Source organism: Myotis lucifugus, unplaced genomic scaffold (genome assembly GCF_000147115.1).
Source record: "Myotis lucifugus unplaced genomic scaffold, Myoluc2.0 scaffold_1617, whole genome shotgun sequence".
NCBI classification, from domain to species: Eukaryota; Metazoa; Chordata; class Mammalia; order Chiroptera; family Vespertilionidae; genus Myotis; species Myotis lucifugus.
This window is the reverse complement of record NW_005872665.1, coordinates 4,351-17,511: the sequence shown is the minus strand read 5'-3', so window position 1 is coordinate 17,511 and position 13,161 is coordinate 4,351. Positions and strand designations below refer to the sequence as shown.

Sequence of the window (13,161 nt, the reverse complement as noted above, 5' to 3'; positions counted from 1 at the left end):
GTAAATGATTATTTTGGCCTATGTTTTATAGATGTCCTTTATGTGATATAGATCAATCATACAGAAAAATAAAATACACTACAATGTACAGCCTAATGAATTATCTCCAATACCTTGTGACTGCCACCCATGTCAATGAATAAAATATTGCCACCACCCCTACCAGTCACTGCCCTTTTCTCTCTTCCTTGAAACCATCATCTAACTTTTATGGTAAGGCTCTCTCTTTGTTTCATTTGAATTTTACCACTTAAGCAAATTTACTTGAAGGAGAACAGATTCTATATATTCTTCTATGTTTGCCTTAGTTTGCTCAGTATTACACTTATAAGTGATATCCATGTTGTACTGTTTGTTCATCATTGTATACTATATATCTTGGTGTAAATATCACATCATTTTCTATAATTCTGCTTTAGATATCACATGCCCTTAATTTTCTTGTTTTCCTTTTGCATGGTTTCCATCCAGGTGACCAGGGATTTTGACCTCTGACCTCATGTTCCTGTGGGGATCAGCCACCCTGTCTGGTGAGGTATGTGGAAAGGGCCCAGGGCAGTCCCTGATTGTGTAAGACTTGGGTGTTTAAGGAATAAGAAGGGGATGAGCCCATGTTTCAAGGACCAACTTCAAAACAGCCCTGTTTATTGGCAGAGACATTAGTGTTTACAAATATTGTGACTAACAGTCAAGTCCCACCCCGGCATCGCCCTTATCACTCACCACCACCAGAAAGGCTATAGTATCTTCCAATCCCTGAACCAATAATACTTTGGCAACATGGTCTACACATCCAGGTGAATCACTTGGAACCATCTCGCAAGCATTTACTGTTTATCCTGAGCCTCTCTTTCATCCATCCCTATGGATTCTGGACCCCAGCTGTCCTTGGCTGTTTGGAGTGGAGACCTGGACCATTTGTTCAAGATACAAATTTAAGAAGAATCCACTGAGCACCATTCACTGGACTTTAGGATGAACATATGGCAAGAGAAATTTTTTAAAGGATTTATCTCCCTCCAATGTTCACCCTTTAGAAGTGAAGACAAAAAGAATAAAATAGAAACTGTGGATGCTGGAGATGTACAGTGACACACTGTATAACCCAAAAAGAGAGGGGTACTTTCTGAGGAGGAGCGGCGGACCAAGATACCTTAGAGGTGGCATTTGAATGAACTTCAACACCTAGTGTTCAAGCAAGCAAACCAGGGAAAAAGATTCCAGACCTTGACATGTGAGCAAAACTACAGCTCAGAACAGACATGACATCAGGAGGACAGAAACACGTCTAGAGCCAAGAGTGTTGGAAGTGAGAGGTTTGGGACAGGCACCAACTATGTCCAACCCAGTACCCAACCCGTCTTCTGAACTAACAGAGCCCAGTTTTGCTTGGGGTTTAGGGTGCCCAGTACCCCCATGTGAGTCTGGTCTCCTCTAAGCCAATCTGACAGTCCTGTCCTTGCTTTCCCTATGCCCCTTGCAACCAAGAGTGAACATGTGTCCCACCAGTTCTGCCCAATGAAACTGAGTGATGCTGGGCCAGGCTTCTGGGACTCTGCTTTTCTGACAGGAGGGCACAGGGAGAGCTGGCCCTGCCATGCCTCACCCCATGCCTGGGTTGCTGGTCCGGGACACAGGCAGTCATCAAAAATACTTACCCAAGTGAGTTGAAGAGTTACAGCTTCATAAACACCTCCAAATGAATGACTTTAGAAACTTTATTCATAATTGTCCCAAACTGGAAGTAACCAAGATGTCTTTCAAAAGGTGAATGAGTAAACAAACTGTGGCACACCCATACAGTGGAATAGTATCAAGCAAGAAGAAGAATTGAGCTATCAAGCCACAAGAAGACATGGAGGAAACTACCAGGATATTGCTGAGTGAAGGAAGCCATTCTGAAACAGCCACATACTGTATGATTTCAAATATATGACATTACAGAGAAAGCAAAACAATATTGACAATTAAAATATCAGTAATCATCAAGATTCAGGATAGGAGGGGATGGATGAATAGTTGGGGCACCGGTGTTTTTTGAGGCCATGAAACTACTTTGCATGATACTGTGATGATGAATATGTGGCAGTACACATTGGTCCAAAACCACAGAATTTCACAATAGGAACTGAACCCTAGTTAAACCATGGACTTTAGTTCAGAATAATGTATCAATATTGGTTCATCAATTATAACAAATGTTCCTCACTAATTAAGATGATAATTAACAGGGGATACTGTGGGGAGAGGGGGTATATAGGAAATAAACTCTCTGTTCCAAAATATTCAGCCAATATAAAACTGTTCTAAAAATTAGAGTATATTAATAATAAAAATAATAAGATTGAGTTTCTTTTTATTGTAAGCCAACTTTGATTGAAACAAATAGCCCTGGAGAGTTTACTAGGTGTACCCTGCTGAATATGATGCCAGGTTATGAGCAAGCATTCTATTTTCTTCTTTTCTATATTTTCTGGAGCTCTCTTACAATCTTATCTAAAAGCTAGCTAATAAATCAAATCTGTTGTTTGAGAACTAAGTCTCTGCAGGTAAACTTAATAGCATTTTAGATTTTCTGCCCACCATGAAATAACTTAACCAATTTATTTTATTTATTTATTTTTTAAAAAATATTTTTATTGATTTCAGAGAGGAAGGGAGAGTGAGAGGGAGATAGAAACATCAATGAGGAGAGAGAATAACTCATCAGCTGCCTCCTGCATGCCCCACACTGGGGATTAAGCTCCCAACCTGAGCATGTCCCCTGACCAGTAATTGAACCGTGACCTCTTGGGTCACATGTCAATGCTCAACCACTGAGCCATGCTAGCTGGGCCCAATTAATTTTAATTCCTTGGCTTATCCACCTCTCTTCCCCAGAAAGTTACCCCTCTCTTCTTGGGTTATAGACTGTGTCATTGAACATCTCCAACATCCACAGTTTCTATTTTCTTCTTTTTGTCTTCACTTCTCATGTGTGAGAATTGAGGGGGATAAATTCTTTAAAAATTTGTCTTGCCGTATGTTCATCGCAAAGCACAGGGAGTGGTGCTCAGTGGGTTCTCCTTAAATTTTGTACCTTGAACAAATGGTCCAGGTCTCAGCTCCAAACAGCCAAGGAAGCTGGGGTCCAGTGTCCATTGGGATGAATGAAAGAGAGGCTCAGGATAAACAGTAAATGCTTGCGACATGGTTCCAAGTGACTGACATGGATTTGTAGTCCCTGTTGCCAAAGAATGTTTGTTTCAGGGAATGGAAGATACCTACAGCCTTTCTGGCGGTGGTGAGTGATAAGGGAGATGCTAGGGTGGGACTTGGCTGTTAGTCACAATAGTTGCAAACACTAATGTCTCTGACAACAAACAGGGATGTTTTGAAGTTGGTCCCTGAAACATGGGTTCATCCCCTACTTATTCCTTAAACACCCAAGACTTTCATAACCAGGGCCTGCCCTGGGCCCTTTCCACATACCTCACCACACAGGGTGGCTGATTCCCCTAGGAAGATGAGGTCAGAGGTCAAAATCCCTGGTCACCTGAGCTGGAAACCATTGAAAAAGAAGACAAAGTGATGAGCATGTGGTATCTAAAGTAGAATTTAAAAAAACTTATGTCACATTCATATAAAGGTATATATAGTATAGTAGTACAATGAAGAACACAGTACAGGATAGGGCTTATGAATGTAATACTGAGAAAAATAAGGCAGACACAATAGAATACATACAATATGTTTCCCTTCAAGTAAGATTTGAAAGCGGGGCAAATGGCAGTGTTCAGGAATGTATGCTTAGGTGATAAAATGAAACAGAGAGAGGGTCTCATCATAAAAGTTCAGATGATGGTTTTGAGAAGAGAGAAAGCAGGCTGGTGCGGGTGGTGGCAACGTTTTATTCATTGACGTGGGGGACAGTCATATGTGTAAGATTCATTAGGCTCTGTATAGTAGTTTGTTGTACTTTTCTGCATAATTAATCTATATTTTAAAAAAAACATGGAGAGAACACGGGCCAAAATAACTATTTACATTGGTGAGCATGCATAAAAATAAACAAAAAACCAGAAAACTTATATTTCTTTTTTGAGGGAAATTGAATGGTAATGAAGATTAAAGGAATAGAAGTATATAAGTAAAAATAAGATACCTTGCAACAGATTAATGATGCTCAGATTCTGGAAGCCAAGGACTATACATAGTTTAGACTCTGAAAGTGAGGCAAGACAGAACAAAGCAAAACTTAAATATAAAATTAAAAATGAATTTGAAGTATCTTGACATTGTTCAAAAGTCAAAAGCTATACCAGGGCGAATGTGGGAATGACATTTCAGTTCCTCTGTTCCAAGAGACGCCCTCTCCAGGTTTCCTGTATATCCTTCACAGCGGGCTTTTAGTGGAGATGAGAACACATTACATAAGTGAACCAGAGAGGGCTGGTGCTGGTGCAAATGTGGACATAACTGGGGACAGAAGAGCCAGGTGTGGAAGCCCAATGCATTGGGGTAGGGGGTCTGGCCCAGGCTCAGCGATTGTCCTGGTCCCAGGGTGCCCAATGCCTGAGCAGTCCCCTCACTCATGGCCGGACCTTCTAAGGGAAGCAGAGAGCAGGAACAAGGATTCCTCAGTGAGTCAGCAGGGCCATTCCCCAGAGGTCCCCAGGCCTCATCCTAACCTCCAAGCTCCTGTCTCCTGCACCTGAACTAGATTTTCCACAGCAGATTGGGACATAGCAGACCACGGGGCATGGCCACTGACTCCTAAGCAGACTGTTTTGCATAAGGGAAGGAGGGACATCATTGAAGAATTCATAGGAAGGCCTCATCATGGGAGGGAAGGCAACATTGCCCAATTTCCTGCTGGCTCATTTCATGGTGATCACCATCCCTGAGTCTCAACAGTGGCTTCTTTGGTGGGATCAGGCAGCCCCTGGAGCTGCAAAGCGAAGTTCAAGAGTGTGGGGCTAATGCCAGAACTGAAAGCTCTGACCTTGTCTCTTCCCTCACCTGTAGGTGATATACTATTCACTGTGTGCTACCTGTCACAGTGGGTCATGGCACCTCTTTCCCTCCTAGCATTTCAGTGAGGACACCACGTGAACATGGGAGTGAGCTGACCCTTCCTCCCTCCCCTCGACTTTGAGTTCACAGGCCCTGATGTGACCCCAGAGGTCTAGTGGTGGGGTTAGGAGGGAGGTTTTGAATCAGGCTTTTCTGGGACCATATGTTGAGCTTGCTGTCTATCAGCCTGGTGCACATAGGAACTTTGCTTACCTCTTACTCCCTCAATTCCCTGTCCTCAACATGAGGGAAACAGCACCATGTCATAAGGTTTTGAAGGTTTAGGAGGAAGATCTATATGACAGGTAAGGCGATGCGTAGTATAGTTATGGACTTATAAACCGCTGGAGAGACTTTTCTTAGATGTCAGAATAAACTTGTGGAAGGACTGGGTGATACGCAAACAGAGACCAGTCTGCCTTTCAAAGACCCATCCTCTTTATGTTCAGAAACCCAGTGTTCTCTACCTCAATTCCTGTGCTTTTAAGACAATCCCATTGTCTTCCCCACCCCAGCCCTAGATTTCCTTAGCCACAGAATAATGCTCTAGAATAGTGCAATCCCTTGGGAGTTGCCTAAGATTTTATTGGAAGATGATGAACACACACTCCTAGGTGTGTGCCACCCACCTGAGTGAGGCAATGGTCCAGGAAGCAGAGAAACAACATGGCCTAAGGGCTCCCAGTGTCTGGGAGGAGCCAGACTGAGCCTTATAAAGGGACCAGTCTTTGCCCAGATGCACAGCACACTCACCTTCGCCTCAGTGACACCTCGTCAGCTCCGGTAAGTCTGCACCTAACTGTTTGCCAGGGGGGTTCATCAGGGCCCAGGCTGTTCTTCTGTGTCCAGGAATAGGGAGAGCGGTGATGGGAGCGGATTCAGGAACCTGTATCCAGTCTCAACTCTGCCTGTTATGGGTCTTTCTAACTTGAACCCACTTGGTCCCAAGGGCCTATCTACAACAAGATGTCTGTACTGATGCTCCCATTGCTCTGTTGGCTCTTCTGTGACAACTCTGTTGAAGCATCCCTGGTGGGAGCTCAGTATATGAACCTTCCTCTGCTCCTTGTCTTCTTTTCTCTCTGGAATCATCTGACTCTCAGGCCATGGACTTTGCACCCCAACCTCTGGGGAGAGTGGGTGGCTCTCCCAATGTCTTGCAAATTCTCCTAAACAAAGGCCTGGGATGTCCACTCACTTTGCCCTGGTGAGGAGACTTGCCACTACGTGATTCAGTGACCCATAAACTAAGGTTTTGGACCTCGTCACCAGCTGAGGGAATGACCAGTGAGCTTCTGTGCACAGGGCTCAGCTAAGGCCTTGGCCAAGTTGACAGAAGGCCTTAGGTGTTTTCAGTTAGGGACATAACCGGGAGGATCTTTCTCCCAGATTAGGAGACAAAGGAAGTTTTTCTTAGATGTCCACACATTGGAGCCATACACATTTCTTGTGAGTTTTGGAAAGTCTGAGATGTGAGAGCTGCACTGTCCAATTTCTCTGCTTGGGTTCCAGACTGTTGGTGGAGGTACTGGCTTTGAGAAGTCAGATCTCTTTACTTAAATGTGGTCGAGCCTTGGGGTTCTAGATAGCAGGGAGGTACAAAGGTCATCTGAAGGAGCCTATCTGCCCGCATTCCACCCATTAGCCTAAAACTGAGGCAGGTATTTCTGTTTATTTCAAACATGATGCCAAAACAGGTCAGCAGTCCTTCTTTCCCACTGGTGGGGATGGTTCAGGAAACCTTGTGGGAGCTCAGGACAGGGCTGTGCTTCTCTGCTCACACTCACGATCCTACTCACACTCACCTCTGGGAGCCTCCAGGGCCCATTTCATTTAGAGCTTGCTTTATGTTCAGGATGGGCACCTCAGGGGTCTCGTTCTAAGAACAGCCCAGGGTGGGTCAGGCCAGACTAGTCAGGAAGTTATTTTGTCCCCATGACTCTAACCCTGACATTGACCCTGGAGGAGATGGTGTTGATGCTCTTGAAGAGTAGAGTCATCCAAATGCTGTGTTTGGCTCAGGTCCCAACTAAATGTCAGTCCTTTTCCATGTGGTTGACCCCTACCCTCTCTGCTTCTGCCTCCTTTGGTTCTGTCCACGGTGGGCTTCGGTATTCTCCTCCTTCTCCTCTGGACTCTGACCTGCATGGGCCCAGGTCCCAGCCTTGGTCACACTCTCCTCCTTATGAGCATCGCATCCCACCTCCTAGGCTGATACAGCTCTTTCTGTTCCACCTGAGCCTCACTTCGCTGGAGGCTCAGTTCCCACCCCGTTGTCCTGACTGACGGTCCCTCACCTAGGGAGAAGGATAACAAAGGTCCCCATCTTTCTCTCTGGCAGCTTCCTTGAAAACCAAGATGAGCCATACTCCAGTTGAACAGTCCGTGATGGACTTGATCGTCCTGTTCCACAAATACACCAAACCTGATGACAAGATTGACAAGCGGGGCCTGCTGAAGATGCTGAGGGAGAATTTCCCTAACTTCCTCATGGCTTGTGTGAGTCTGGGTAACTTCTCAAGGTCCTGCAATGGCACAGGATGCTTTATTGTGGGACCTTGGTCAAGTCAACCCCATTCTCTCATCCTCAATATTCTCATCTGCTAAAAGGCACAAGAGGACTTTCCCGACTTATTATCAGGATGAAAGATATGGTACAGATGGCCAAGTGTAAAGGCATCTGGAGGTCAAGGGTAGTTATCAGGTGTTCAAATAGGAGAGTAAAGAACGGTCCCCTCCCACTTGTCACTCTCCATCTAGGACACTGAAGCCTCTAGAAGCCGCCATTAGGTTCTCTGAGATCCAAGGAAAGGTGATAGAAATTCTATGGCTGATAAAATTTAATACCTTTCATAACAATGAAAAGCTCATTCGTAGACCTGATTTAGTCTGATAGTTAGAATATACTGGACTGATTACAAAAAGAGAGGTTACTAGGTGACACAGAGAATAGGTGAGCAAAAGAGGGCACTGAGCATGGAAGATTCAGGAAGGCAAATAGGAGATAGGAGAGGAGGGTTAGGAATGAAGAGACAAGGGGTACGGCCTATCTTTAGTTTCTGGGTAGAACTTAGGTAGATGGGGTCCTGGAAGTGGGTCGGGGGAGCAGTTCTGGGTCTAAAGACCACCCACCCACCAGCTCATTGATGAGTGAGGCTCTGGGCTGAGTCTGACAACCACCAGTATGGCCCCCCTTTCATGCTGATACTTAGACCAAGGAATCTCCCTCAGTGACCTTTAGGATAGGGAAACATCCCCCTCATCCCCAGGTACCCTCCACTGGCCCACACCAGCTACACCTGTGCGGCCCCAGATGCTTCTCTCCCCCTTTCTGCCTGTGCCTCCTCCTGTTCCACCCACAACACTTTTGGGACTGAATTTGTCTTTTCCACAGGAAAAAAAGGGCAAAGATTTCTTGGCCCATATCTTTGAGGACGAGGACAAGAATCACGATAAGAAGATCGACTTTTCCGAGTTTCTGTCGGTGTTGGGAGTCATAGCCACGGACTACCACAACCACAGCCACGGAGCCCCGCTCTGTTCTGGGGGAGGACACTGAGCCCAGCCCAGCCTGAGGCCTCCAAGAAACAATAAAGTGTGTCTTTTGCCCAGATACAGCCTGTTTCCTGCTTTTCTTTGGCTACTTATGCTGTCAAAACCACCCCTTCTTGCTGAATGTAATTGTGGGTTCTCCATGGGGGGATTTACCCAGGAATGTGCCAGGTGGGTGCCCTCCCTCTGGCCCCCAGCATAACTGACCACCTCTCTCAGCAGGGCCTCTGTCCACCTCTGCCCCTGCTCCCTAGTGCAGCCAGCGTGCCAGGTCCCAGGGTCAGCAGTGCAGAGCATTCTGCTGGCCCAGCCATGGTTTTTCTTCCAAGCCATGATCAGCCTCTGGGCATCCAGGAACTGTAGGGAGCAGGAGCTGAGGTGTGAACACGGTGCCTTGTGCCCACGTGTTCCTGCCCAGCATGACCCAAGAGACACAGGGGAGATGGCACCACTGAAAAAGGCATTGGGTGGCGGCCATAGGGGGCACATGGGCACTGGTCACTGTGAATGAGAACTCAACAACCCAGAGGACTGGATCCCTTGTCTTGTGTTGTGGGCTTCTGGGCTGTGTCCTGTCCCTGTGCATGTGTGTGTGTTTTATCCTGTGTGGTGTCCTTGTGGAGGTGAGAGAGCCACCCTGTCTGCTGAGCTGATCCTCCCAATGGTTTGCAAAATGCTGGGAGCCTGGTGTCTGGGGAAAGCACAGACTGATGGCTGTTCCAGGCATGAGAAGTAAAGCTAGTGCTGGAGTCCAGAGAGTGTCTGGGCAGCAAGTGAGAAGACAGGACTGAAGAGGAGCGAGGAGGAGAGGGTAGGGAATGATGAGCAGAAAGCTCATGCTGAGTCATCAGTGACAGTCCACTCCACTAGCCATGGAAAGAGGCGTGCCATTACCCACACAGGGCCCTTCCCATCTGCCTCTGTCCTTCTTGGATCTACAGAACCAGCTCACACCTGGAGCACTGGGCCCAGCTGCTCCTTTCAGAGCTGGAGCATTGTGAGCCCACAGAGGTAGATGCAGAGGATGAGGAGGCCTGGGGGTGGATGGTGTGGGTGCGTGGGCAGCTAAGCCACACAGAGAAGAGCTTCCAGAAGCTAGGGTTAGGCAGGAGCAGAGTTGCTCTGATCACTGCCCCCATGGCCTGCAGTCTGGGAAGACTTCCTGGGGTGGGCTCTGGAAATGGGACTCCATGGATGGATAGCAGAGATGTTCTGTCTTTAGAAGGCACATCGAGGCAGTCATGGTGATAACATGTTCTCTTCTGGGATCTACAGAACCAGCTTCAGAGCAAGTTCAAAAAAGACCTCAAGAGGCAACGTCAACTCCAGTGGCCTCTCCAGAGTCAGAGCAGGCTCTGGGCACAGCTTTCACTGACCTTCACGAGGCAGAAGAACCACCTGCAGCGTATGGGCAACTCACTTCAGCTCCTGTGAAGTTTGCAGTCCCAGACCCTGGGCCACAGCGTGTCAGCGGCCACGGCAGAGAGGGCTCCCCCTTTAGATACAGTTTTTCAACGTTTGTGTTTATGTTACATATGCTTAGAATTCAATTGTATTTTTCTGATACTACTGAGTAAAATACAATCGACTTTAAAGAAAATGGAATGAAATACAATTAAAACTAAATTTAATTTAAGTTGAATCAAATTTAACTATGAACCTTCAGAGTGTTGTGCAAATCCATTTTTTCTGGGCCTCGGTGCTGTTATTATGAGTTATAGGCTGGGAATAGGTTATCTCTGAGAAGCCATCTAGCTCTAAGCATGTGGAATTCTTGAGACTTGAGACAATGGGGCTCTGGTGGAATTGACCAATGTGCAATTGGACAGGGTCCCTTTAAGTCAGGGCTATCCCTGGCTGCCCACATTTCATTTGACTTCCTCTCCTAACAGCACATGGGCAAATTATGTTCTTAAACCCCCACCCCATCTTCCATTTTGCAGAAAATTGTACGGTTTAACCAACAGAAAAATGTTCCTGAACACTGCACCTGGGATAGAAACTCCACCCTGTTCCACTCCCACTGAACAGCATCCTGAGCATCACCTCTGTAGATGCAGAGCACCAAAGAGGTGTCAGGGGACAGGAAATATCCCAGGTCCTGGGTCCACACTCTTCTCTTCTACAGGCACCGCCTGCAAATCTCCTCTGGTATCAGAACCTCTCTCAGCCCTCAGCCCCTGAGCACTGGTTCAGCTGGGCCTTTTCCTAAGGCTCTCTGTCTCAGCTGAGCCCAGGAACAATTACTTCCACCTGAACAAGGTTGTGCATGTGGCCTGGCTTCTCTCTTTACATCAGTCCTCCAAACCACCCTGGAGAGACCGGACTAACACCCTTCTAGGGCACCGTGCCATGGCAGACGCTGCAATGTCTCAGGACAAACGGGTATCAGCATTGGACCAGACTCATGCCCCTGCCTCCAGGAGATCAGCTCTCTGGGTTGACACAGGTATGAAACACAATTCTAATAGGATGTGATGAGTTCTACCGTTGACCTTTCCCATAGGTAAGTATGGAGAACATGAGCCCATTGGGGATCACAGCTCTCTTCAGGATGTGATTCCTAAATCATACCAGAAAATGAGTAACTGTATGTCTATCCACTTCATCCTAATTTTTCATGGAGCATGGCAATGCGGGAAGCATTGTGAGATTAAACAGAGGTTGGAGAATTCAAGGAGATTAGGTCCACGTTAGAGGCCATGGTCAGTAGACTTTTACATACCAGCAATGTCCTGAGAAGTGCGGCCTCCCACCGTGTGGGAAGCAACTCCTCCTTTTGGAAGATCAGGACTATGGTCTCCACAGCAGCTGTTCACTATTTCAAATTACACTTTTTAACCTGGCCTCACTTTCCTAAGTTTCACAGCCAACTTCAAAACTGGAGGTTTTTACATTTTTGATTGCTGTTAACATTAGTTGCTATGGACCAGAATTTGAACAATTATATTTTAACAACAAAAATAGTTTTAGAGTAAGGACTATGTGCTGGAACTGCAAGGTACCCGAGATCAGTGAAGCTAAAATGAGTTTTTTTCCTCCCTAATTTGGAATACAGACATATGGGGACAATGACATGGTGTGGTTCCCACAGTATAAGTGGGCTTAGGTGACAGGCAGCATAAAGGAGGAAGAGCACATTTCATTGTGGAGAAGTAGTCTGTGTCCACTTCCAAGGAGAATGCCTAGAGAGAAGTTCAGATTTCTAGTCTGTTGAGGTACATCATATTAAACAGGAAGGTGAGGATATGAAAGATATTTCAGGCTAAGAGAAGCATTAGAAAAATTGAATTGAGTCAGGAAACAATAAGACATATTGGGGTGGACTGGGACCATCAGGAGGTAAGTTCCCAGGACAGGAGCAGGGGAACAGGGATGGCTGAGCAGAGAGGAAGTCAGACAGGAGCTCTGGGAGCCCTGGCAGGAAGGTTCCTAGCAGGACCAGCAGTCCTGGTGCAGGAGGAGAGAAGACAAGTGGAGGGATTGGTTCAAGCTGGGAGGTTTGCAGGGAGGGGATGGCCCAGAGGCAAGTCAACACCAGAGATCTTAGTCAGTGGAGAGCAGTTGGTGTGGTGGATCACGGGGTGCAGGCTGCATAGAGACAGAAGAGGGTACTGACAGGAGAAAAGTGAAAAGGTCCAGAGAAGCAGGTCTCCTTGAGTTTGAGAGCAGGTGGCCTGAGAAGGAGTGGGGGGAGGGGACAGACAATACCAGTGAGAGAGTGAGGTGTAGGCGGGGAAAAGCTCAGGCATGTCCTAAATGATGACAAGCTGCAGAGGATGGGCAGGAGAGGATGCCCCATCCTGCATATCAGATATTTACATTGCGATTCATAACAGTAGCAAAATTACAGTTATCAAGTATCAACAAAAATAATTTTATGGTTGGGGGTCACCACAACATGAGGAACTGTATTAAAGGGTTGCAGTATTAGGAAGGTGAGAACCACTGGTCTAAAAGATTCTCCAAATCACAGGTCCACAGGGTGCAGACCTGGAAGTGCCCAGAGATCACCCTGTGCCTAGTGTAGCTGACGGGTGGGGGTGGACTGAGGCCGATAAGGGAGGAGTTTGCTGGAGATCCCACAGCAAGTTGGGGACATGTTCTTTGGCAATCTCTATCATCCCATTTAGTAATCCGTGTTCTCAATTTGGCCTGAGTGTGATCTTTTTCTTAAAGTGTTAATTGATACACTTTTAAAAAATTGTCTCTTAAAAAATTGACTCTGTGCCCTGGCTGTTGGGCTCAGTGGTTACAGCATGGCCTTTCGTACTAAAGGGTTGCAGGTTCAATTCCCAGTCAAGGGCACATACCTAAGTTGCAGGTTTGATCCCCAGCCTCAGTCTGGGCATGCATGGGAGACAACCAATTGATGTGTCTCTCTCACATCGATATTTCTCTCTCTCTCTCCCTCTCTTCTTCCCTTCCACTCTCTCTAAAAATCAATGGAAAAAAATATCCTTGGGCAAGGATTAAAGAAAACACACACACACAAAAATTGACTTTGTTATATTGTATTAAATTATCAAATAAAATTAGTTACCTACCTTAATA

The 13,161-nt window shown here is 46.3% G+C and overlaps 1 protein-coding gene and 1 long non-coding RNA gene across 2 annotated transcripts in view; one reads left to right on the top strand and one right to left on the bottom strand.

Annotated features, from left to right (window-relative positions):
• LOC111824460 overlaps window positions 1-10,157 on the bottom strand; it is a 14,063-nt gene extending 3,906 nt beyond the window's left edge. The window contains exon 1 of the long non-coding RNA XR_002827539.1: window positions 9,984-10,157. This is a non-coding gene — a long non-coding RNA (uncharacterized LOC111824460). The remainder of the gene's footprint in view (window positions 1-9,983) is intronic.
• Window positions 5,752-8,670, top strand: LOC102438913 (protein S100-A7-like). The gene is made up of 3 exons (XM_006107974.3): window positions 5,752-5,838; window positions 7,397-7,554; window positions 8,450-8,670. Exons 2-3 carry the CDS (start codon window positions 7,414-7,416, stop codon window positions 8,612-8,614), a joined length of 306 nt encoding a protein of 101 aa, XP_006108036.1. The 5' UTR covers window positions 5,752-5,838; window positions 7,397-7,413; the 3' UTR covers window positions 8,615-8,670.
• Window positions 10,158-13,161: the final 3,004 nt, after the last annotated feature.

What these genes read in the sequence shown, in the direction of transcription:
- LOC102438913 (XM_006107974.3), top strand. Translation starts at nt 7,414, where the DNA reads ATGAGCCATACTCCAGTTGAACAGTCCGTGATGGACTTGATCGTCCTG. An exon ending in CTAACTTCCTCATGGCTTGT is followed by an intron (nt 7,555 to 8,449) that starts GTGAGTCTGGGT and finishes TCTTTTCCACAG; the next exon opens with GAAAAAAAGGGCAAAGATTT.